Raw genomic sequence first — 25816 nt, forward strand, 5'->3', positions numbered from 1 at the left:
CTTCCCCGAGAGATAAACTAAATATTCCGATATCAACCGGCTTATAGTTTCGGGCAATGTTTCCAAAAACTCTTTAGCTTCTTCAAAATATTCCAAATCAAGCTCGTAATATGTCTATGGCAAGTCATCGTACCTGAAGAACGCCAATCCGAGACTCAAAAAAAAACCTAGAAGCGAGCAGGAAGGCCCGATGTTCTTTAAACCACTCCCCTCCATTTAGCATTATCACGGTCGGGAAAGGCCCTGTTCCTTCCGGCATAAATAACGTACCACGCACTCGTTTCCATTTCACTGGAATTCTGCGAACACCAGTTCCTTTGTATTGTCGTATATTCACAGTTTCCAATAACGCGGCGTTTCCTGAATCAAACACTGCATCTGCTTGCGAATCGTATATACGAATAGCAATTGCTGACGGCGTCTCAGCGTCTTTTAAATACATGCCTTCCAGGTCGTACTGGTTTTGATCGAAGGGTTTCATGCTTCAGAAAAGACCGATGGACTCTGCACCAGTGTAAGAACCGCATGTGGATGGCTGAATAGTTAGGTCGACCGCACCGGTACTGCTAGCAATATATTTATCGGAACTCTCAAAACGGCCGATATCGTTTCTTTAAAAAACGGCATGGATAGTCACTCGGTGATGTGCTTTTAGCCAGGTGACTAGGATCGAAACGTTCTCATCGACTAAGCAATCCTTCGGTGTTACTGACATGATGGCATGCATTATATACCACACTTGGACAATTAGAAAATTCACTAAATTAGATCGAAATGCCAGCAATCTAATTTTAATCTAATTTGTGAGATGTTTCTACGCTATAATTCTAATTCTAATCTAATTTGTAAAATGTTCCTATGCTCTAATTTTAATTCCAATCTAATTTGTCAAATGTTCCTATGCTCTAATTTTAGTTCTGATCTAATTTGTTGTTTTCCTGAAAATCCCTCTTTGTCCGGGCAGAATTTATTGTCAAACAAATCCTACGAAATAGTATCTGGGCGCACACCGTCGTTTCAACGAAATCCCAGCTATAGCCAGTTATGTTGTAGCAAAGGTAATAGCTAAAAATTCAAAACCTCACGGAGAAAGTTTTTATTTATGCTTGGTGATGGGGGTGTCGGGGGCGCTTACACTTTATTCGTTGTCCAGAGGAACGGCAGCTCAAAAATTGGCAAACACCGCACCAGAATATTTGGGAGCAAAGCTGCGCAAGAATTGAAAACGATTCCAATGTCAAATGAAACCATTCGTAGATGTATTTGTGACATTTCCGCAGATATAGAAGATACCGTGATTTCTTATTAGAAGCAGAGCAAAGCCTACTTGAGTGCTCCAAAAAGGTAAAAGTTGTTCGTCAGAGACCACCTCTTTACGACTGTGGGTGCAACTAAGTATTCTGGTAGTTTGCAGGTGCCGTATGCAAAAAATGTTAATAATCGATGTGCTAGTGTACCGCGAACTAGTTTTTTCATTTTCAAGGAGTGCCACGAGGTCAGAAAGGCTGAGAATCACTGGACTATGGAGTATAGTATGCAGGATTTATCCAGATCCTGGGTGGATATTGCCCGGATATTTTAATTTTGGGTCGGAGCCGTATTCATACTTTTTTCAGATAATATACGAGCTATGGCGAAGGGAATTTGAACATCACTGAATGATATTGCACATGAAAACTATAACACGTTATAGAATGAAGATAATATTTTGATTAGTCCCTACAATTTGGAGTCGCTCGCCGAAAGTTCCCGTTTCAGATATTCCTGCATTTCCCTCCAAACCTCCCTTTCAGCTCTAGCATGCATATTTGAAATACCCCCGAAAGCAACAAATTTTTTCTGCCTCTTAGAAAATACACGCCTTGTGTATGGGGTGTTTGGGGGTTCCACAAAGTGCCCGGTACCGGGACACATTTTCAGTCTGTATCTTCCGAAACCGCGATCAATGAGACGCTTGGTCATTACAACTGCCTTTTCGGTGTTGACCGTCTTGTCGTCTTCTGAAAATACGATAAAGAAGGAGTTGGCCGATTTCGAGAAGTCAATCAGTGAATTTCCCACCACGTCATCATCATAATATTCATCGACTCCTTTTGTCGTGACGATCTCGCCATCCTCCTCGTATATATTATTATGATTTACGCGGACTTCGGGCCAGATCCTACCTTTGTACCGTAAAGTACACAAGTATGCAAATATGGGACCATTTATAGAAATGGCGCATTTAAAACCGGGAATGTAAGTCGTACAAGCTAACGCTAACATTGCCCCGAAGGACCTTCCGTATATTCCAACACCAACCGCCTTTGTTTCAGGCAATTTTTCCAAAAAATCTTTTGCCTCTTCAAAATATTCCAAATCTATTTCAGAATATGTTTGCGGCAGATCGTCGTACCCAAAGTACGCCAATCCGAGACTCAGAAATCCCTTTGAAGCCAGCATTGAAGCCCAATGCTCAGTATAGCCCGACAATCCATTCAGCACTATCACTGCCGGGAAAGGCCCAGTTCCCGCCGGCGCAAATAACGTTCCACGTACTCGTCTCCACTTCACTGGAATTCTGCGAGTCCCCATTCCTTTGTATCGGCGTAAATTCACTGTTTCCGCTAACGCTAAATTTCCCGAATAAACCGCTCCATCCGCATGCGAATTGAATACACGAATAGCGATTTTTGATGGCGTTTCCACGTCCCTTACAGCCACGCTCTGCGTTTGATCGGAGGACTTCATGCTCCAGAAAAGACCCATGGGCTCTACACCTGTGTAAGAACCGCCAATGGATGGATGAACAGTTAGATCGATCGAACCGGTATTGCTTGCAGTGTATTTAGCGGAACTTTCAAAGCGACCGATATCGCTTCTTTCAAATACGGCATGAATTGTCACTCTGTGATATGAATTTAGCCCGGCCACGCGGATCGATACATCCTCATCAGCGAAGCAATCCTTCGGAGTCACGGATATGATAGGATGCATTTTACCTGTACTCGACGTATACAGCGCTGATCTCGTATATTCTGCACATATAGCTAACGAGTTGCGTCCAGAGTGGCTGTGTTGTTTTCTGCGGATATTTGCCCAGCCTAAGAGCGTTTCTAGACTGTTACAATATTTACTTTACATGTGATGTGATGCATGACTTTAAGCGTTGCACTATTCAGGCTATTACAACGATGCAGTCATAACACACGACTACTCCTGCTGCCAGCCAGCGTTTTTTGCTTCGGAGTTCGGATAGCAAAGAGTCTAATGACGGCGACTTCACTAGCATTGTTGGGGTATGCGATTATAATGTGCATCCTGGGTGTTCCAGTCATGGCTTCCAGTATAGTTATATTGACCAAGACTGTCGCGGGCCACCTATTGGTCAAACATTATCTATTTAGCGTGAAACGCGGCGAAAACTGTGGATTCAACGTGAAGTAGCATCCGAATTTCTGTGTCTCTCTATCTTATTGGAAGAACATGCCACTTATACTTGACAAATTGTGAATAGCAAAAAGTAAGTAAGAAATCACAATATACTACGAAATGGAAGTAGCGGACAATTTGATTTACTTGAGTAGGTACTGCAAGTAGAGTAAAATTACTTTAGTACTTTGAAAAACTAGAAGTAGTTCGTTACTGATCACCTCTGGTTAGGGATCGAGGTAGGATCGAGGTTCAGAATGTGGTAGGGGCTAGTAAATTTAGAGGTTCTAATGGTATACCGTGACAGATGGGTTAAGTTTAGGTAGGAATAGATTTAGACACTCGCTGTAGTGACGCTTGCTATAGTGTGACTGACTCGCTATTATGACACTCGCATTTGTAAAATTAGTCGCTATTAGGGCACTGCTGTTTTGAAACTTCCTTTTTTAAACCCCTCATTATTTTGAAAGCGTGCCAGATAACAAAGATATTTAGTTCTCTTTGTAATTCAAACCAATGCATACAACCGATATTTTAATTAGATAATATTGTATGAAAAATCAGTTTATTTATATTTTCAGCATTTCAAAACACCACAAAACTGTGACACAATGGAAAGATAGGAAGGTGTCGAAACGACTTGGAGTAGTCTTTGAAATCAGACACCCACCTTGGCCTAGGCGAAGTAGAAGAGGCATGCATACTGAATGAAAAGTAAAGCATAGAATGTAAAAGGCAAGCGATAAAATGAAGTGACATGTGGCGCAAGGCGAGATCGACATGTTAGTTCGTGGTCCGGTAATCTTGAAGGCTGACTGGTAGGCCTATTCATTTAGAAAAAATTGCTTGTATTTCGACTTGAATGCGGACATGCTCGACGACTGTCGGATAGCCGGCGAGATGCTGTTCCACAATTGGGGTGCGGCTCTTGATAGAGCAATGAGTTTTCTTGTATTCCGTCAGGATCATACGGTAATTGTTTTTCGTTGACGCGACTATAGTAACTGATTCCAGACCTATAACACGCGGACCTCATGAAATCATATTACATTAAAATTTCACTTCGAGTCAAGTAGCTATAGACCAATTTAATGATCATCATATCAAGCCATGTCGTATTCAGCTACTGTTGTAATTTTATTCATAGCATGAATTATTTGAATGCAAATTGAAATAGGCACAAGTACATATTCACTCCTTCTCAAAAATTCGGAGGATACGATCTGAAATATAATGGTAACAATATTGGAATTTGCTAAGAAATTCTAGTTTGATGTTCTCACCATACGATTTTCGAATCGAGAGTATACTACAGAATATATGACAATTTCGTCAGATTGTGTTCTCGAAGAATTCCTGAATGGCGACCCACATTCTTCTCTGCGCAATAGCGTGCATATTCGGATTTCCTCCCCACAGAAATAAACCTTTCAATTCTCGCGCATATATTTGGCCGATATATGGTGTGCTCGGGGGTTCGAGACCGTGCCCGGCCTCAGGATACGTAATGATGCTGTAATCACCTTTACCCCCACGAAAGAGACTTTTTATGAAAGCCGCTCCTTTCGCGTTGTCAACCACCAAGTCGTCTTCGGCAAAAATGAAAAGAAAAGATCGGTCCGATTTTGTTATTTCTATTAATGAATTGCCCAAAACTTCAACGTCGTAATATTGGTCCGCGCCATTTTGAACCACCAAAGCTCCTTTTGAACTGTAAGCGTTATCAATATTGTAATTAATCCCGGGCCACGTTCTCTGTTTGTACCGAATTTTGACTGGATAAGGAAACAGCTGCCCGTTGATGGAGATGGCGGATTTGAATCCTGGGAGATATGTCGCGCAAGCTGTAGCAACGGTAGCGCCGAGTGAGCTTCCGATAATTCCGACTCCGTCCTTTGCGTCTAGAAGTTGGTTCAAATATTCCTGTGCTTCCTCGAAATACGATAAGTCAATTTCAGAGCAAGTTTTCGGGAGATCTTCGTATGCGAAGTACGCCAAAGCGAGTGTCATGAATCCTCTTGAAGCGAGCAAGGCTGCTCGGTGTTCAATTACTCCGCCGCATAATCCATACAAATCAATTACGGCCGGGAAAGGACCGGCGCCTTTCGGTACAAATAAAGTACCGCGAACTCTTTTCCAGCGAACAGAAATTCTGCGAACATCGGGACTTTTGTACCATCGTATGTTCGAAGTTTCCGCCAGCAGTTTACGACCGGGATTCCTCAAATCAGAGTCATCCAAATGAGAATCAAATACGCGTAAACATATTTCGACTGGCGTTTCAACATCCTGTACCGTGAATCTTTTATCATGCCGCTTACTCCCGGGAGGTGCTTTTAAGCTCCAAAGCAGCCCCATCGGATCCACTCCGGTATAAGTACCACCGATCGGAGCTTGGCACTCCAAATCAACGACGCCATTATAGCTGGCTGTGTATTTCGCGTAACTTTCATACACGCCCATATCTTCACGCTCAAGTTTGGCTGAGATAGTGATATCTTGATAAGGCTTTAGTCCACAGACATGCAATTTGATATCCCGATCTGCCAGGCATTCTTTCGGTGATGCTGTTACGGTCGCGTGGTTACAACGCTGCGAAATAGGAGGTTTTAAAGACCAGCGTCCAAGAGTATGCTGTCGTAGGCCAATGACATTTAGGGTAGATAACCTTTCACGACAGATGGCAAACATCTAAAATGGAAAGATTGGATTCGAATATTATTTATATATCTATACATGGGCGTTGAGCAAGAAGGGTTTCATTTAAAACAATACGTGTTTTGAAACACAGCTGGACAGTTGACAATGGACATGCTTTATACCAGGGGTTCCCAAACTAGGGGTCGCGACCCCAATCGGGTCGTTTCCCTATTCTCTGGGGTAGCGGAGACGATAATTCTATACCAATTATAATTGCAAGAATGTCAATTAGGTGGATAATATCGGCGGCTCATTTCTGAATCTCATTTCTCAATCAGTTACTTTTTAAAGATAGAAGAAAAAACGACCTCTGAGGAATGCGAACCGGCAAACACGGTATCAGATTAGTCGAAGCGTCATTTGAAAGCGCCGCCTACTATAAAGTAAGGTTGGTGGCTAGCCATTATTACGAAGATCAAGTATCTGGAGCATAGAAACCTAATAGGACGGTAAACTTTCCTTCTGGATGCGTTAACAGTATAATACATACACATGACACACTCGCACGGCGAGGTCGAATAATTTATAGCTCGCTATCTGCAATTCGCATGACGCAGAAATTCACGTAGAAATGCTTACGTATACTTCGATTGGATAGAGATAGAAATCGTTCCAACAGGCCTAAACTCGTTGCAATACTCTTGATTGAGTTTCTTAATTTAAAGACGGAGGTGGAAGAATTCATAATTGCATATTTGCTATTACTGCGCACATAGTCACCAGCTTTCCCACTTAGGTTTGGGCGAATGTGCCGACCAGTTTTTAGTAATCAGCACGCCAAATTGAGAGGCGGGGTCGCAAAACATTATCAAATAGCAATTTGGAGTCGCGACCATATGAGGTTTGGGAACCCCTGCAACTTTAGCAATGTTTTATACAAAACCCTTACAATAACAGACTTGTTTGTTTCCAAGTTTGGCGTGATTATGTCAAAATTGATGTCCACTTGCAGTAGAAACAGCTGACGTGGAACAATAGACATCCTCCTTTATATCGGCAGCTGCATCACGTAGGTTGTGTGTTGATCAACCAAGAAGAGGAAAAGTTATCCATACCGAGCCGGATCACTATAGGGACAGCGTATTTTTAACAATGATGCAACGACATCATGGATTCACTTTGACGCAAAGTGAGCTGGGATGACCTCACAATGGTCGAGTTTTCTAATTATTTGAGGTGTGGTGGTGTGCCTGTCTCTGTGTGTGTGTGTGTTGGAGGGGCGGGGATAAGCCTTACCTACCTTTGGCCACGACAATGGTGATTTTGCCGACGAAATTCGAGTGTAGTTGCTCTTGCAACTGAGTCGTCCAAATGCCCTGTATTATTGAAAAGAATACGGGACAGATCAAGCAATTGTTGTTATACGCAGCTCAGTCTCAGTCTATGTTATTTCTTTCCGTGAAAATACTTTTTGATTACAGTATTGAATGCAATATCTTCTCACGTATAGTATATTCAAGGTATATTTTTCATGCAGTTTACAGTGAATCCAATTTTAGATGTTATTTTCATCAGTAAGTATATCTGGCTTGAATTAAAAAATGCACTAAAGCATGTTTCAATAAGAGCCTTGTTTTGAATTTACGTTCAAATCCATTTCATTTAAATCCAGCCCTACGAGTAAGTATAGGGGTGTTTGAGACCAATAACTCTATTTTATTGATGGACAATAGACATCCAATTATCCTATAGGACAGCTGTCACGCCCATTGAACGAAGACATGACGCGTATAAACTTATAGAAGGTGAAATGCGATTGCCTTTTACTCCCGTATAAGGCGACAATACCCATCGCCTCCCTGTGCTAGCATTGTCGTTGCGATAGTACAAAAATCATGTAATTCTGATTGAAATCCATAAACGAGTAAATAAAAGCTAACCGTTCAAGTATCAGTTGGTTTGTCGCAACACGGGTAATCTCAGTCCATCTAATAGCGTCCCAAGGATCTACGGGACTCAAAACGCATTCAGTGACGCGCGAGATATCGTGCACATTCTACCACTATCGTCTGGAAAGTCCAAGTATAAATTATCATATTCAAAATTAGCATTAATCTATGTTCATCAATTTGACGTTTTGCGACATGGGTGGGCAAAACGCCTCCATTGGCCCGTTTACCCCGTTAGACGCTACTACATACCGCATATGCCACTTAGTGACCGATAAATACTTAATCTCTATACATACCTATACATGCTTCTCCACTTCATCATGGCGTTCCGGATCTTTTGAAAACAAATTTCATCCAGAAATACCAACTGATTATGAAAAGTCATAATCAAAGTCAGAAGTTCTTGAAATTTATCTTGTTTAGTCAGAGGGATATCCTATATTAGCCAGTAGGGATGGTGTGAACGTGAGGTTCACGTTCGCGTTCTGTATGTGAACCTCGGAAATTTAAAGGTTCGCGTTCACAACAGAACCTTGGTAGGTTCTTGACTGTGAACCTTTTTCATATATTACAATTTTCCACCTTTTTCATATATTACAATTTTCCACAATATCCAGCTTTCCGTTTGTGAATATTTAGTGACTCTCTGCTGTGAGCTTGACCCGCAATCACACAACATCAAGAGCAAAATACGTAGTCAGCGAATGATGCTTATTCAGCCAATTAATGAGATTGATATCGTTTCTGATGTAATAAATCTAGCTGGCGCACGGCGTCAATCTTGACTTCATATCTTTACTGCATCATTAAAACCTAATCCGTGCGATTGAGGTGTTGGCTATTGCTGTATAACTTGTTAGTGGGATAATATCGGTAGCGAGTATAGAAACCAGTTTTACACTCTGCTCAATATCAATGTAGCAATACTCAGACGCCGAATACATTGTCCGGTCTGGCCTGGACCGTTAAGGCGTAAGCTTATATTCCCTGGTAAGTCCTCGTCGAAATTGCTGGCAAAGCGACGGAAGATATTGATTTTATGGGAGTATTATATCCTTTTATTGCCTCAGTTGATACATTTAGCGACGTTTAAAACGCCAATATGTACTCCAGCATTGTGGCATTATGTGGCCCGAGTCGTAGCTAGGTATCGTGTACATTAATATAGGCTACCACTTCATTGAAAGATAGGGTTGGAATTAGCAATACGTCAGTCACGTGACGTCATGAGGTTCATTAGCAATTAGTCATGTGACGTCATGAGGTTCACGTTCGCGTTCACACAGAACCTTTCAAAAAGGTTCGCGTTCACACGAACCTGAACCTTTCAGAGGTTCACACCATCCCTATTAGCCAGCTGAATCGCAATTTTGATAGAAATGGCGTTTCTCGAGAAGACATCATTGATTAACCCATAAACGGCTACGCAATCCATATTTACTGGACTTTAAGGGGTGGAGTGTTTTACCCCACGGGTGGGGTAGGCGTTTTAGCCTCGAGGTCGCCGTTGTTTGTGGATCAGCTACCAGGTGGTTATTGTGTAAATTCGCCTTCGGACTGTGGCTTAAATCCAACTACGCGTAGTGAAATCATAAATAGGACCGGCAAACTCTCTGTAGCATCCGTTAAACATGACATTTCACTTCGTTGTAAAAGGCTCTGTTTGGGTAAGAATATGTGTAAAAGTCATAAATCCTCATAAAACTTTACAAGTCTTCATTCGGGCGTCGAAAATCAAAGTGAGAGTTTCGTCTGACGGTGACCATTAGGCGACATTTGCGACACTGTGACGCATTCAAATCTCGCTTTGTTCTGTCATATTGATGGTGGGCGTCTTACCTCGCCTGGGAGTTTTACCCCACTTTACCCTATTATACCATGTGTTCTGTGATCTAACACTCTAATGTTTATCTGTTCTTTCGGTGATAATCGCATAGGGCTCGCCTTTCATGGTGGTCCTGCCGTTGAAGATCAAATACACTAGATTTATATTGAAAGTTCGTCATAGCCTACATATTAACAGTTCTGCAAAGGCATAGAACGTAACAGTTGCCCAAGTAAGTAACCAATGTATTGAGTGTTGCGTATATTAAGTCTCGCGTTCCGTCTGCTTCACCCATCACAATTGATTTTGCCCTGTCTTTCTACGACTTCGGTACAAGCATGGATATGTTTACTTTAAATCATCTCTATCTTTTCGCAAAGCACTACGATGCCTTGTGCAATGTAAGTGACTTCACGTCCTACGAGTTTCTAAAAACATTAACGTTGCAGCAGCTTTACAGGGCGTCGTAATCTTATGCGCGTCTCTGGCAGCTTGGTTCCGCGTATGTAAGCCCCACAAGAGATGTTTCGTAATTAACTCAAATGCCGGAAATTGTGGCTCATAAAGTATAGTTTGGATGCCTCTCATCTGCCACGTATATTTCCGACACTTGAGCAGATTTCAAACATCTTGCGTTTTGAGAAACACTTAAGTTTAGCTATGCCAGGCTTTGCATACATCGATGACGATGATTTGATTCCCACATTTGTGCTTGGTCGATATTCGGATTGAGATGACTCGAGTTAACTTTTTCGTATGACTTGACTTGACTCGAGTCACTTTGCAAAAATGACTTGATTTGATTTGATTTGACTCGGCGCTTCAAAAATGTGGATTTACTCGTGACTCGGAGCAAAATTTACGAGTCAATTTCAAGTCATCAAGTTAATGGTGTCGATTAAATCACTGTATCTTGTGTATGTTCGGATTGTTCAGCTCACGATACGCCAGTGACACTTTGTGAGGGCAACCAGTCATTCACTGATTGTACGTTTCACTGATACTGATTTCCGTTGTTACATCACAAATAAACTGACCGCAAATGAAATGATCACAGCTTACGTTGTAGTATCGCACCAGCCAAATGATTCCAAACGATGACCTCAAAATCCATAATTTGTAATATTTCTACGCTCCGTTTGTTTTAGTTGTGTACTGGCGTCAACCCTGTGTATGCGTCGTGAGAAATACAAGAGATTTAACTGCAAAAGGGGGCGTTGAAATTTGGTTCATTATGATCATATAGTGAGTGATTCGGATCCTCTCGACTTTGAGTCAGAACTAATGCAGCAAAGCGACCCTGCGTAACTATATTATATACCCCGTGTAACATGCATATAAATTATAAGGGTTTAGCATTGGCGTTTCCGCTTCTGTGAATAACTAGTTTTATGTCAATTTTTCCAACTCTTAACTCAATATATGCACTTTTTCGCTTTCTCGGGATTGGGTGTCAATGCCAGTGACTTGCTCCAGACGATGACTAGAAATCACAACTCCGCTGTCATGTGGCCTATGAACAAATACTTGACATTTGCTATCTTGAGGGAATATTTATCAGGAGTATCTCTTACTACAAATCCGAGAAATGTGCTGGATAAAATACGCGCATTTTTCAATCTATGCTTAGAATTTCTTCGCGGGCCGGATGAAATCATTTGGCGGACCGTATGTTTGACACCCCTGATGTAGCCTATACAGTCACTGACGTATTTTATTAGCAGTTCCACGTGTGTGTGAGCGATACAACGGATTTTTGCATGTATATTTAACTTGCTATTCGTTATTTGATTCAAGATAAATTGCCAACTAATCTGTCTCTAACGGAGCTAGCAAAATGTATGATCATGATCATTCATACTTCGAAAATTTAGTTTGACTTGACTCGCGACTTGACTTGCGACTTGACTTGAGTCACATTCGAAAATCGATTGACTTGACTTGAGTCAAAATGTTTAATGACTCGAGATGACTCGTGACTCGAAGGCAGTGACTTGATCCTAACACTGACTGTAACGTGCCGTGTACGTGTCGTTCCCGTGACTCTTTATCCACCGACTCGAGTATCCAAGCTGACACGGTTGAGAGTCACTGCTATTCAATTACTCATATCAAGACTGATTACTTAGACAGATATTTTCATGCATAAAATAGTGTGAAATGAGCACATTAAAAGATAAGTAGTTCCATTTAAAATGGACATTGCACTAAGTACAGTTGGAAATGACTGAAAGTCATACCGTCACCCTAGGGCTGCATTTAAGACAAACATGTTTAAAACAAGGCCCCTGTTTAAAACATGATTTTTTTTAGCCATGAGGTCACGAATCTTTACATGTGACGTCACCATGGATTAAAACAAACATGTTTAAAACAAGGCCCCTGTTTAAAACATGTTTTTTTTTAGCCATGAGGTCACGAATCTTTACATGTGTCGTCACAATGGATTGACATTGACAATTGAAAATATGAGATAAATATGGCTCCTTCGACGAAAAGGGCTCCCGACCACTGTCATAAACTATGGATAACTAACCTACGGATAGATACCCAACACCCGTCGTCACGCTTGCTTGCCCGGAGGAAATTACAGGTTAGCAATCTGAACGCAACATAATTGCTAATCCCATAGTTGACGACCCGAGCGCTCAAATTAAGTAAAGTTGATCTTATTTGAAAGCTACTGTCGCGCTGATTCTGAAAATATACAATAAAATTTCATCAAGGCAGCGGAACCACGCCGAAATAGCCTTCAAAGTATGAAAATCAGCATTGTTCTAAACAATCGCAGCGACGCAGCACAATCAACATAACAATGGCCCTTGCGTGCTTGCGATTGTTCAGAACAATGCCCATTTTCAGATTTTGAGGTGTATTTCAAGGGGGTTTCGTTGGCCTGATCAGATTTTAATGTATATTTCCGAGATCAGTGCGACAGCAGCTTTCAATTAAGATCAACTTTATTCAATTTGAGCGCTCGGGTCGTCAGCTATGGGATTAGCAATTATGTTGCGTTCAGATTGCTGAGCAGTAATTACCTCCGGGCAAGCAAGCGTGACGACGGGTGTTGGGTATCTATCCGTAGGTTAGTTATCTATACATAAACAGACCAAAAATATCTTCAACTAGGACTACATCGTTTTGCAGAATTTTTACGGTCGGCGTTCATCATCATCAGAATACCCATTTCGTACCAACGATCTATATCTACAGCTATTACTGTTGAACCGAAGACAATCACGAGGGTTCCAGCCACCCCACATCGTATACGTCGACTATATTGGGTGCGAATCGTCCGTAGGCTCATGCTACAGGTTTTATCGAAAGTATTCACGCAGTTATAGCATGATTAGCCAACGTTTGTTTTAAATGCAACCCAATGTCACACAGAGAGCTTTCGGTGTAATAACGTCACAGAAGCATTCTTATGATCCGCGTTGTACGAAGTCCCACCGGGCAGACATTTATAGTTATTGCTATAACTCATCTTAACCAAAGAGCCGGAAATCCGCCGTTTCAACCATTTCTTCCACCTTGAAAGAAGGATATAACCCTTCTCTGCCGTTATTTCTATTTGTTCCCTTGGAAAACCCGTTCCAATGATTTCCTCTCGTGGCGATAATATCCCCGACACTCATGGCAATTTCGCTAGGCCTTTGTGGAACGTGATCGTACACGGCTCTTTGCAAGTGATCGAACTGCTCAATGTAATAGTATCTATCGTCGAGGGAGTGGACATCACTGGTCGGGTCCGCGTGGTGAGCTTGCATCATCTCGTAAACCAAACGCGACATCTGAACAAACAACTTATGCTTATCGCAGTATTTAATATTCCTATTCCTTCGACATGACAATGCGCAATATCTGACGGCCTTTCTTGCTAGATACGTCTTTACAGTGTATGCATACATAGAATTAATAATTAAAAAGATTACTCACGCCAGATGAGAAAGTTCCTATGAAAATATCACATTTGGAGAGAAGAGTTATATCTGTCATCAATCCGACCACGCCTTTCAAAGAATATCTGCCGCCGATGCTGGCCGTCATTGAAATATCCTTGTCCCCAATGAAATGGTAGTCTGGATACCTGGAATGTGAGGAATGAGCTATCGGCGGTTACATTGATTGTATCCCCTCCTCAAGACAGACAACGCGATACATAAAACACAGTGCGATGCATGGTGAACTGATAGAATATCCAAACGACCAAGTGCGATCTCTCAATCTAAAAGGAACTTCAGCCTAATGCTGTAACAGTGTTTGAACGTATGACCTTTCCGTTGTCTTTTTAGACGCCCTTTACTTGTTCTTTTCCTTCGCTTTCCTGGTCTTCGCCATTCATCGGTCTTTTTCTAAGCGTTGCGATGAACATATATGACCGCAAACATATATGGGACCGCAAACTAGTTTTAGATGGTCCGTGAAAGAGTAATGCGTCATCACGATACTACAAAATGAGATTATCGTTTGGGAATACCATCGCGAGTGGGTCTGTGACCTTGACTATACCTTGCTTAGTCATTAGTTATCTTAGTTTACTCCAGTAAGGATTTTCGAGCGTGAATAGGGGATGGCAGAAGAGTATCCCAAAACGCCCTTACACTCAGCGAACAATTTTCGCGGTGCGAGCTACTCAATGCGATGTCAGGACCCCATGGTATTGTATGATGGAGACAAATTACTGATTTGATACTCGATTTCCAATTTTTAATCATCTGTTTCGTAAATTCAGTCTTGATGTCTGCTTGATATTCTAGTGTTCCCGGATTATCACGCACCGCGACTTGTAAATGTGCAATGTGCATACTGCATGGTTTAATTCGTTATGGGCATGGCACAGTGTTTAATTCGATTATTCGATTCGTTTCAACGGGAAAATATTACATTCTGATAAACTTGATCGACATCGGATGAACTGGTAACGAGTGCACCAATATCGAACGTCAAACCATTGGCCATTTGGTACAAATCGAATTTCTATTGATCAGGTCGTGCGTGATGTCCGACCACATTGCTCTTACTACAGTTACAGTTGAATAATAATCGCTTATTTAAAGATTGAATTGAGCTGTATGGCTTAATGTTAACGAGTACAGTGCCAGTGTTAAAACGCCGCATCAGAATTATCACACTGTACACAGAAAATGGCATGGAGTAAAGTGCGTTCTAGTGCAACCACGATGTTATCGACAATTGTCAAGTATACATTATGACGTAACACGCCGACGCGGCGGCACCTATGACTGCGTTGTGCATCCATGTTACTGACGGCTGACAGACTCTAGATTACTATAGATAACTAACCTACGGGTAAATTAGTAATCTATATAGACCAGGGGTGGCCGACCTTTTCGGCTAAAGGGCCACATGAAATTAACGAACGAGTGCGCTGCCCACTAGCCGCGCCAGGCGCGTGAAATTTCAACGTTGTTATTAATAATACTTGGGTATATTGCGGGTCGAGTGTATACCGCCCGCTGTGCTCAGTTTGCAAGGACAGGACTATTCGACATCTGGACATATCGATATCGAAGATTTCCGCTAATATACGACAATCATTTTGTGCCTACATTTCATCGTCGACGATCTTTCTGCGAGCGCAAACGCGAAAAGACTTATTCTCGTAATTGCGAATATAGTTGGACTCAATCGGCTAAATCAGGCGTTTTTTCATTTTCAGGAGGGGGTAGGCTACAAAGCAAGAAATCGTGTGACAATTAAACACGCGAAGCGTGAAGAAAAATTTTACTACTCTTTTAGTTTATTGTAATGTATACGACGATTTACTAAAAATGTGATCTGGATCTGCCAATGCGTCGGAACTGATATTTTAGTCATTACATCCCAAGTGTCGCGGCCAGACTAATCATATTTTTGGTTGGCCTTGCAACTTCACAATCTGAGCAACTCAATTTCGATAATATAACATGATTTCGATAATAAAATGGGAAATTAGCTCGCGGGCTACTCGAAACCTTATCGCGGGTCACATATTGCCCGCAGGCCGTGGGTTGCCCACCCCTGATATAGACAAACACCTTCGATAGTTTTCAGAGCCGGAGCCGGAGCTAGTGTATGATAGAAGAAAGCTCCGGAGCCGGAGCTGGAGCAATGCAAATTTACGGCTGCTCCAAAGCCCTGCCTATGTCAAATCTTCAAAATTCCGGACATTTGGCATATTTTAGAAATTCCTCCCGGACGCTAGCTTGAACGGTGAAATTCCGGACATGTCCGGGAAATTCCGGACGTATGGCAACCCTAGTATACGCGCAATTGCCTACAGCACATGAAGGCTTAAGAACCCCTGTTAGAGGAGGTCGTCGAAACGACCAAGTATCTCCAATACTGGAATGGTAGGACTATACACTGGCTATTTACCTGACTTTGGCTTCTTGAAATATGCCCGGCTCGTCGGTAGCTATGTAGACATGCCTCGTTTGAATCTGTGGCTCTCCAGTTATTTCCCGCTTCAACGACTCTTTGTCGAACCAGTCAATCACGAGTTCCATATACTCGGACAAATCATGGGACGCTGCCTCCGAAATAATCTTGTCCGTTCTTCTCACGTGTATACTGAATCAAAACAAATAAGGTCATTGGTCACACAGCACAGGAAAACGCGTGAACTTACCCTGCAATAGGCCTTTCAAACCCTACTTTTCTAGCGGCGTCTGATATCTCTGCGGTAAGCCAGTTTTGAGGCCGGATCAGATACGAAACGAGTTGTCCCATCCACCACGCAGGCGGATCTCCGTGGTGCTGCACCAATTTTTTCGAGAGCTGTTTCGGTATTCGCAGTGGCATGTACTCTGGAGTTTTGTGCCAATGCAATGCTTTCACTTTGACCGTATCGACCGCTTCTAAATCCTGCGCCGTTACCGTAGCTGTGAAGTTGTACGGTAGAGCAAACTATTGCACTCATTGAGTTATACACTCTCCTAAGTCTGGAATAATAATTTGTTTATGAATATTGTATTTAAATATATCATTATTGAGCTCAAAGACAACCAGCATTTTTTTGTCTACGTATTATGTAAAAACTCCTTATTTTTATAACGCTAAATGGACTACTCAAAATATGACGATAGTACAGCTCTAAAAGTAAGCATAACTGGTACATTTTGTCTGTGTTTTTTTTCTCCTTGCGTCCTTCATTTTGTATCTCGATGATAAATTATGAGCATCTAGCCTTGAAAACATGTAGTGAAAGAAAAAAATTGAGCATGGTCGATTATATACTGGTAGTCGTATTAGTTAGAAATATTACTGAAGTAACTATGTGGTATCAACTTCGCGATAAAATCAACAATGAAGACGCTCACTTGCCCACAGCACCGCGTCATCGAAATTGCCGACACACGATTTGCTGCTAATTGGCTTGAACACAAATTCCCAGGCGCTGTTCGAGTACGCCCAATGACTGGAATCCAGGATTAGCGTCCTTCCAGTTCCGACAGCCAAAGCGAAGCATATGGCTGCGTGATGCAGCTGACACGCGAAGCCACATTTGCATCCGAGGCCACACAACAGTTTTTTCGCCGCTGTGCAATTTGACGGCTCCTGAACGCAAAGTCAAAGCATCAAGGCAAGCGGTCATTAACAGGACAGGAAAAATAATGTGCCTGCTGCCTTTGAATCATTTCGCGCACAGTAGCTTTCATCTCGTCCAATACACCAGTCGACTTCTCAGCTCGCGAACGCTGCCAGAGCTCGATTTCCGAGAGAATGACACTGCAGAAAGGAATAACTAATAAGTAATAACTATATGATTGGACCAAGCGGAAATCGATTGAAATCATTTTCCATTCTGTGTGATTCGAATCAGGCATGTCGAATCAAATCAACATTAGGCCTCTTTTCCTAAAAAATGTGAATGGTTGATTGATTGATTTCGATTGATTGATTATGCCCTCAATAAGACTTTTAGGCGATACGTTGAATTTATTCCAAAGAAATATTGTAGCCACGAAACATGCTTAAGTACTGGTTTTAAAGGTTTTAAAACAGAATGACCAACCAGCTCTACCTTCTTGGTATTGCAAATATTGTTCCAAGTTCTCTTTAACATCCAGGGCTTTTTAAATGCGTGGATCAGTCGCAATATTACTTTCGCAAGTCTGTTTTTGTGACTTTGACTTTGCTTTGCAAGTGCCAAGGAAATGTAAAACATTAACAAACTGAAACTGTACTTTCGATTTAGAAGGAGGCAAACATGTCCTCGGTTTGGGTGTTGAAAATATGGTGCGACTAATCAACATGAATTATCATATTATGGCCTGTTCCTATACCAACCGAGTCGTGAGAGCTACGCGTAGGTATTGCGTGACGCCGTAACGCTTGGAACTTGTTCTGACTGCATATGATGTTTGTATATTGCCTACGCGATCGACGGCTTGGTTTTCAGGGCATAGTATGGTATGGAAGTATGGTATGGTATGGAACTAAATTCCGGTATGGAATATGGAAATGTGCAAGTTTGGTATGATATGGAAGTTTCCCGACAATGGTATGGAATTGTTTTTCCATACTTCTATACTTTTTCCATACTTTGAAAGTTTTGCCACTTTTTGCCACAATGATCCCACTTTCGATTTGTAAAATTGATCGCATACCTCAAAAAATCGTCCACTTTCTATGTTCATACCTCAAATTGCGATTGCGACAAATGAATGAAAATAATTTTAATGATGATTATTCCAATCATAAAACGAATGATATTCGACCGCTGTTGCGTTGCAACTTGAATTATTTCGCTTATCTTAATTTCCACTCCGTAAGCTACAAATGCAGTTTTAAAATCGTAGACGCTGAGAATTTAGTAGATACATGGATATTTATATAAATTTGTTGAACTTGGAAATAATTTTATACGCTTTGGTCGGATGATCATCACGCAATAACTATTTGACGTAACCACCATTGTAATTAAAACATATGTAGTATGTAGCTTGTTTTGGAGGGACGTTACGATATGCCGGCCTCCAGCACACATTGTAAGTTCATAAAATCTTGTTATCTATGATAGAAGAATGGAATGGATACCCGGCTGTTGGCTAATGAAACTAATATGTGTGAGTGTTTGACCCACAGATTGGCGGGGAAATCGGACATTTGATCCGCTGTTGTAAAATGATTGTAGCGATGTGGAATGATATGCAAAGATATATTCTAATGCAGGGGGGTTTCCAACCGGCGAGGAGTTTAGGGGTTTACTGTTGGGAATACACACTTGAAAAAAATATTCTTTACATTGTTAACCTCGTTTATTGGAAGTCTTTGTGAAATTCCGATCGTATCTCTAATATTTCTCAGCTCATTTGCAATTCAGCAATTTGTATTATTAGTGCCTCCAATTAGCGGGAATCGACTGGACAGCAGTGCGCGATCTTTCGTTTAGGTTGTTATTCATATGCATGCGAAATAGTTTGATTGAAACCTCCTGGTTCGTTATAATATGATATCATATGTACATGAAGATCGCGGACTCGCTAATTGCTTGCATAGCCGTATTCGTTACAGATGAAATAACATATTTATTTCTTTTCGAGTTATAGTATTGCGTGCGAGAGTGTAGTTCATGGCAGCGTAAATCTACCACACTCATAAGTTCGTCAACACCAGGAAGTTTATCTGACCTATTCGGCATTTACACATGTAAATTGATGCTACCTCGCAACATTTGAAATAATTTCAACTCATTTCCATTTTGCTGTCGGTTTACATATACATTTACGGATGCGCAACACTGCATGAATGGTCGCCAGTTCACTGCTCATGCATTGCGCGCTTTTCAACTCTGGGGGTCTCAACTTTCGCCAAGAACAACTCTTCACAAAATTACGTCTTTCCAAATTTTAATGCAGGGGCAATTTTAAAGGGGGGAAATAAAGATTTTCAGGATGTAAGGAATGAAGAAAAAAGACTGAGAACCACTCTTCTAATTTGAAAATACCTTTGTCTTATGTAATTCTGTAGATTGTGTCACTACTAGAAGTGCGTTACCACACTAGATTTGCATGTCATGAGATTCTGTTGTGATTTCAAAAGATCCCATGTTTACTGTCTATGTTTTACCTTCCGTCCTCCGTCATTAGACAACCTGCATCGCTGACGACATATGATATAAATACAATGGTGATATCATTGGCGCATCAGGGTTGTTTAAATGGATAATTTCAACACAAATAATTGGAATATAAACGCCGAAACATTTCCACGCATCAAATATAGAATATCGCTTGAGAGGTTGGGCAAGTTGCGAAAGTATGGAAATAGTATCAAATATGGAATGTAAGCATGTTGCTATGGTATGGAAAATTGTGAAGTATGGTATTGAACGATTGGGGCGGGTATGGAGTATGGAAGTTTTCCATTCCATACCATACCATGCCCTGTTGGTGTGTACATTATAGGGTTATGACTTGAAAAAAAAATCTGCCTGAAGCACGAATGAATGAACATTTTGGTATAAATTAGGAAAATTATAATCATTTTGTTCAAATAAAAAAAATGTCCCGCACAAACTAACTTCAATTTTTGACATTGGTCCAAATATAGAAAAAAATACAATTCAATGGTATTCATTACTACAAATTTAATCTTCAAATATATAAAACCGATATCTCACACCTTGACCGATAACCCCAATACATTCAGCCGATATTCAAAAGAAGTTGGATATGGATAAGCACATTTTCGAAGCTTCAGAGCATTTATTTGAACATGTTTACAGCCACCATTATACTTGAACATGAAATAAACTAGAAATGCTGCATCCGGGCACTTGTAAAGCGTAAGCTATAGGAAATATATAAATGTTCTTAGTCTAGGGGTCAAGGATTATAGTTTTCTAACTTCCTACCGCCATGTTGTGACGTCACAAAAATGGCCGATAATTTTTCAGCTGAAATGGCCGATACCGATAATTCCTTCAAAGCGTGACATCGTCTCGATATTATCGGCTCGCCAATAATCGGTTGGGTTCTAGTACATTCCATCTTTAGACATCTGGTTAGAATACCAGGCTTCCTGACTCGCATTTGCGATGAATAAGCATGATATCTCCAGATCTCCATCTGGGGATTTGGGAGTACGCAATCATGGCCCTTGAGCTCCATCTTGCATTGCGTATAGAGATGGATGTTTATGCCATTTGATTAGTGGTAATCTACTATTTTCTTTGAAAGAGCGGCATGCTCTGCAAAGCTCATAGATAAACTTAAAATCATCCCTCCATCCTCGGTTTTCTAATATTGTCACCTGAAATTCTGACTTGGTGGACTGTAGGCTACCAAGTTTTCGTTGTGTTTTACCATATCATCTCCGAATTTGTAGCTGAGAGTTGCACTTGTTGAAGACGTTGGATTGGAAAACTCTGATATGTGCTTTAAGAATCGATAATATGATGTTGGCAAATAATATAAGATGTGGTTTATGAAAACCTTTGCTCATCATTCCATTTTGCAGTTTCGAAACAACGCAATTCCGCCGTCCAGTATCAACAGACGCTGTGTCACGTATGATGTCACATTTTCAAATTTTACGATGCCTCATATTCCTCTAATCGGTTTTCTACTTTTCTACTTTCGCCTTTTGGAGCACCCAGTTTGATTAGTGTTAGACAAAATTAAATTATTCGATAGATACAGTCTACATCTAAAATCGAAATTAATAATTATTTATTAAATAATTATTTAATTTTGACTGTATAAAAGAACACGGTAAGATTAATTCAATCTGGGCAATTACACAATTCACCAAAATACTATTTTAAATATTCGCAATTGAAATTGTGTCAGTTAAAATGTGCAGGAGGTTTTTGTTTAAGCAGTCTTAACTATTGTGAATTTTGAAATCAGGACACAAAAGTTCATCATTTGTGACTACAGAACACACAAAATTTTGAATTCTTTTTTAGTCATAACCCTAGTGTACATACAATATACACACCTATTCCTCATCATATGCTATTCCTCGCAAATCTAGCCACCCACTTTTTCCGTTTCCTAATATCCTCTGACAATAGACGATGTTTCTTGATAACTTCGTCTGATTTAATAAGACGCCACATCTCTTCGATCTGAACGCGTACTGCTCGGAGACTGTAGTCAATCGATTGCACTTCACGTGCTACTCTCTCGGTCCTTTCGTTATCTTAGTGAAGAGAAGACGATGAATTTCGTTTGCAATGTATGATCAAGTAACCAAATCCGAAATATTGCACGTGTACATTTGTACAACATATGCGGGCTGCACCTGCACGTCTGTGGAATTTAGCCCTATATAATGCCTGAGGAATTCGATGGATTACCACTTCCAAATGAATTTCCAAATGAACCGATCCGTATAGAGCAGGGATGGCCAAACTGCGGTCGCATAAGGGAATTTGTGCGGCCGTCGACACGTAATTCAATTAGTATGTGTTGGCGGCCGTCGACTTGCAGATCGAATTTACGAATCGACTCCCGAATTTTTGAAAGATTTTAATTATTCTTGAAATTTTCTACGCGCTATGCGCGAATACGACTTCATTTTTGGATTATAATATAGTAAGTCCCTTTGCAATCTGAGCCCCACAGTACACATGTGAACAGCAGAGGAAAATGATGCGTCCTTTCTGGTACGTTTGGGCGATTTCAATATCTTTCCACCAAGTCGACATTCCGACAATCCTGATGGGACAGCATGCAACAAAGTGACTAATAACAATTAGTCAACCCGAAGATCCATCATCATTTATAACTTGCACTAAATTGCATCAAATATAACTTGCACCCCCTCCATCAATTCGACCGGGAATCAGATCACATGGGCTGAGAAAGGATAAATGTTTGATAGTAATATGTGAACCTACTATCATATTAATGACGAAATTCTTTCGTGAATCTGACCTTATAGATACTATTCATAACATTAACAGTCACGATTTCGGTGCGTATAGTAAGCCGATATCAATAAATAGATTAATCCGGAGCTCATCGGAAATGGACAATTGGACATGGACGGTTTAACATGGGTATTTGGCTTCCAGTTAGCCCATTACGACTATCTCCTGGAATGCGGCTGCGTGGGCTACATGAGTAATGGAAATGCGGCCGTGAATAGCTAAAAGGTTGGCCACCCCTGGTATATTTGGAGACAAATCTTCAATAAGTACAATGTTGTCTATTTTTATAATAGCAGAATGTGGCGACATGAATTTATGAAATAACACATGCGTCAAACACTCTTAACGAAAAGGTGTGTGTACGTAATTACGTATAGCCGTGTACCATCCGTGACTTATGGGTGTTAATTTACACAGATGGTACACGAAGCTATAACCAACCTTGAATTTACACCACGGAATAAATCAAACGAAACATTTTAACGGACACACGAAGGTATGCACGCAGGAACGTCGGGCTTCTAACCGCGATATATTCTTGAGGTTCTGTTTTCGTGTAGGCCTTCCACCTTTTGGGTACGAATCCACCCTCTTGTTTCTATCTGAATAGTCGAATTTATCTACCGGGTGCTGAGCGCACGGCGCAACGAGTCAAATTACAGAGGACACGCGTTAAGACATCAACACTCCACAGTCATCTCTTGCCACGGCGTTTGAAAAAAGATCTACTAGAACGTCAAGCGATGCATATCGCTCTCGTCAAGTACCATGGTTACGATTGAGATACATTTTCAATTCCTGGTGCAATAATATATTATATATAGAAATCCTACAACTATTATGACGTTGAGGAATCGCCTATCACTTCTCAAATATAGTCGCTGTGCTGTCTAGTCCAGGTTCCCAACCTTTTTCGACTCATCGCCCCCTTTTCAAGCTTAACGCCGATCATCGCCCCCCAGATTTTGTGAACCGAAAAATCAGTATACAATTTGTAATCATCGGCGGGTTGACTAAAAAAAAAAGGTCAACTTCTCGGCTCGTTGTCGAATTTTATACTTTTGCCACTAAATTTCCGTGATTTGACTAAAAAAAAGGTCATTTCTCCGTCTTGACTCCAATACAGCCGATTTAACGCGTCATCGCCCCCTATATCGCCCCCTTCGCTATTTTCGCCCCCTGTCGCCCCCTTTGTCCATTTTCGCCCCCCTATCGCCCCCTTCGTCATTTTCGCCCCCCTGGGCCGCCAAATCGCCCCCTGGGGGGTGATATCATTACGGTGGAAAGTTGTTCCATGATAGACCTTGAAGCTATTGCAGAGATGACAGGCCATTTCTTCCTTACAAAACCAATTATTTCGAAAAACTGTATAGTAGGTCACAGACGAATAGATTCGAATCCTGACATTGATCGCAGAATGTCACTTCACTTGATGGGTGTGTTCGAATAACGTCATATGTTGTACTTGCCTTTAGTAGTTGGATAACTCTTCGCGACTTCGATGTTTTCTAGGTGTCCGCTCAATAGCTGCAGTATGGATGAAAATATTTGGTTCCATTCTTCATGAGTGCCTGATTTTAGCTCCAATTTCTTCTTGATAACACTGTCACGATAATTGTCATTAACATATCATTAAATATAGCAAATAATGTCCACCAAAATCACCTACTTCATTTCACCGAATATGAAATTTGATAGGGCGTTCTGATTTTTAACATCCTTTAACACTGCCATTTCTTCTTGCAAGATCCCAGTCTCATTCTTCTCTTGACTATGCAAATAAAATAAAAATGATTTGCGACAAGGACCAGACTATATGGAATTACATGAAATATTCCCCATATCTCATACTGCTCGATACAATATCAACAAACGCACATAAGTTCACTCACGTGTATTGCGGTTCCTTCATCAGTAGGTATATTAGTGTTGCTATCCAGCACAAAGACAACGTCAATAAAGTTATCGACCGTCGTCTAATCATTTCCCATTCGCACTGGCTAAACAAAATAAAGTTCCGACAGGCGGTCGTTTATAGCCTACCTTACCTATACGTAACGCTTGACGTGGTGTGAATGTACCGTGTATCAGGCACTGCCACTCAGAAGAGCTGTGTCAAGTACATTATCAATGTAATAGATTGAAATTATGATTATTTCTGAAATGTGAGATTACGATTAAGATTACGATTTACTTCAGAAATGTAACATGTTCCCTCTAAGCTGCGCACGTGCGCATAATCGCAGTGCTGACACGGTCTCTGCGCACAGAAAATCCAAGTTGCGCACAAAAAATCCGAAGTGATGACCTTTTCGTTTTTTAGTCGTTACTCACTGTTGTCCAAGGGTCTGCGCAGTGAGTTGGTGAGCGTGCGCAGTGAGTTGGTGAGTGTGAGCAGACTCGTCAAAAATTATCGGGAACATTGAATGTAATCACTATCATTCACGATAACATTAATTTTGATTGTTTGAAATCGAGCCGTACACATATTCGAAGACAATATATCCATTATAATATAATGATTGAGATGGTGCTGCGTCATAAGAGAACAGAATTTTGAAAATGATTAGACCATATCGTCACTGTAATATCGATTGCAAAACATTATATCCGACTATTTGATGTCCCACGACCATTTCTGCTCTAGCTACTACCCGTACAACAATATACTATATACTATAGGGATGGTGTGAAACCCTGAAAGGTTCTGGTTCGTATGAACGCGAGCCCTTGCGAAAGTTTCTATAAGAGGACGCGAACGTCACGTCACCCTACCTCGGCGTAAAGCAATATATATATGTACATGTAAAGTGTGAACGATATACCTGCAGCGACAACTCGGGCCACTTCATGCCACACTGCTGGAGTACAGGACTTTTTAGGCATCACCAAATGTATCAACTGCAACAATCAAGTGCTATAGAAATCCCATAAAATCAATGTTTTCTGTCGTTTTGCCAACACTATATTCGTGGATTCGCGATCGAATATAAGCTAACACCTTAACAACCTAGGTCAGAACGTACAATGTATTCTCAAGACGTCAGACTATTGCTACATTCATATTAACCGAAGAAAACAATCAGGTTTCTATACTTG

The 25816-nt window shown here is 41.0% G+C and overlaps 2 protein-coding genes across 3 annotated transcripts; both read right to left on the minus strand.

Annotated features, from left to right (window-relative positions):
- Positions 1–951: 951 nt before the first annotated feature.
- Positions 952–3058, minus strand: LOC145437621 (acyl-coenzyme A thioesterase 1-like). The gene has a single exon (XM_080314902.1). The coding sequence runs from the start codon at positions 2974–2976 to the stop codon at positions 1720–1722; it is 1257 nt and encodes a 418-aa protein (XP_080171028.1). The 5' UTR covers positions 2977–3058; the 3' UTR covers positions 952–1719.
- An 82-nt stretch (positions 3059–3140) lies between these two features.
- Positions 3141–25100, minus strand: LOC145437620 (uncharacterized). 2 transcript variants are annotated; one of them, XM_080314901.1, is made up of 11 exons: positions 24610–25100; positions 24387–24488; positions 24187–24320; positions 21825–21984; positions 17454–17562; positions 17154–17391; positions 16463–16715; positions 16210–16404; positions 13768–13918; positions 4700–6003; positions 3141–4634 (listed from the first exon to the last, which is right to left on the minus strand). In XM_080314901.1, the coding sequence occupies exons 1-10, from the start codon at positions 24699–24701 to the stop codon at positions 4744–4746; spliced, it is 2694 nt and encodes an 897-aa protein (XP_080171027.1). In that variant the 5' UTR covers positions 24702–25100; the 3' UTR covers positions 3141–4634; positions 4700–4743. The 2 variants fall into 2 exon arrangements, with proteins under 2 accessions (XP_080171027.1, XP_080171026.1); XM_080314900.1 differs by having other exon boundaries at positions 3141–6003.
- Between the last annotated feature and the right edge of the window lie 716 nt (positions 25101–25816).

Source organism: Botryllus schlosseri, chromosome 4 (assembly GCF_051294905.1).
Source record: "Botryllus schlosseri isolate E-star chromosome 4, Bs_hap1, whole genome shotgun sequence".
NCBI lineage: Eukaryota > Metazoa > Chordata > Ascidiacea > Stolidobranchia > Styelidae > Botryllus > Botryllus schlosseri.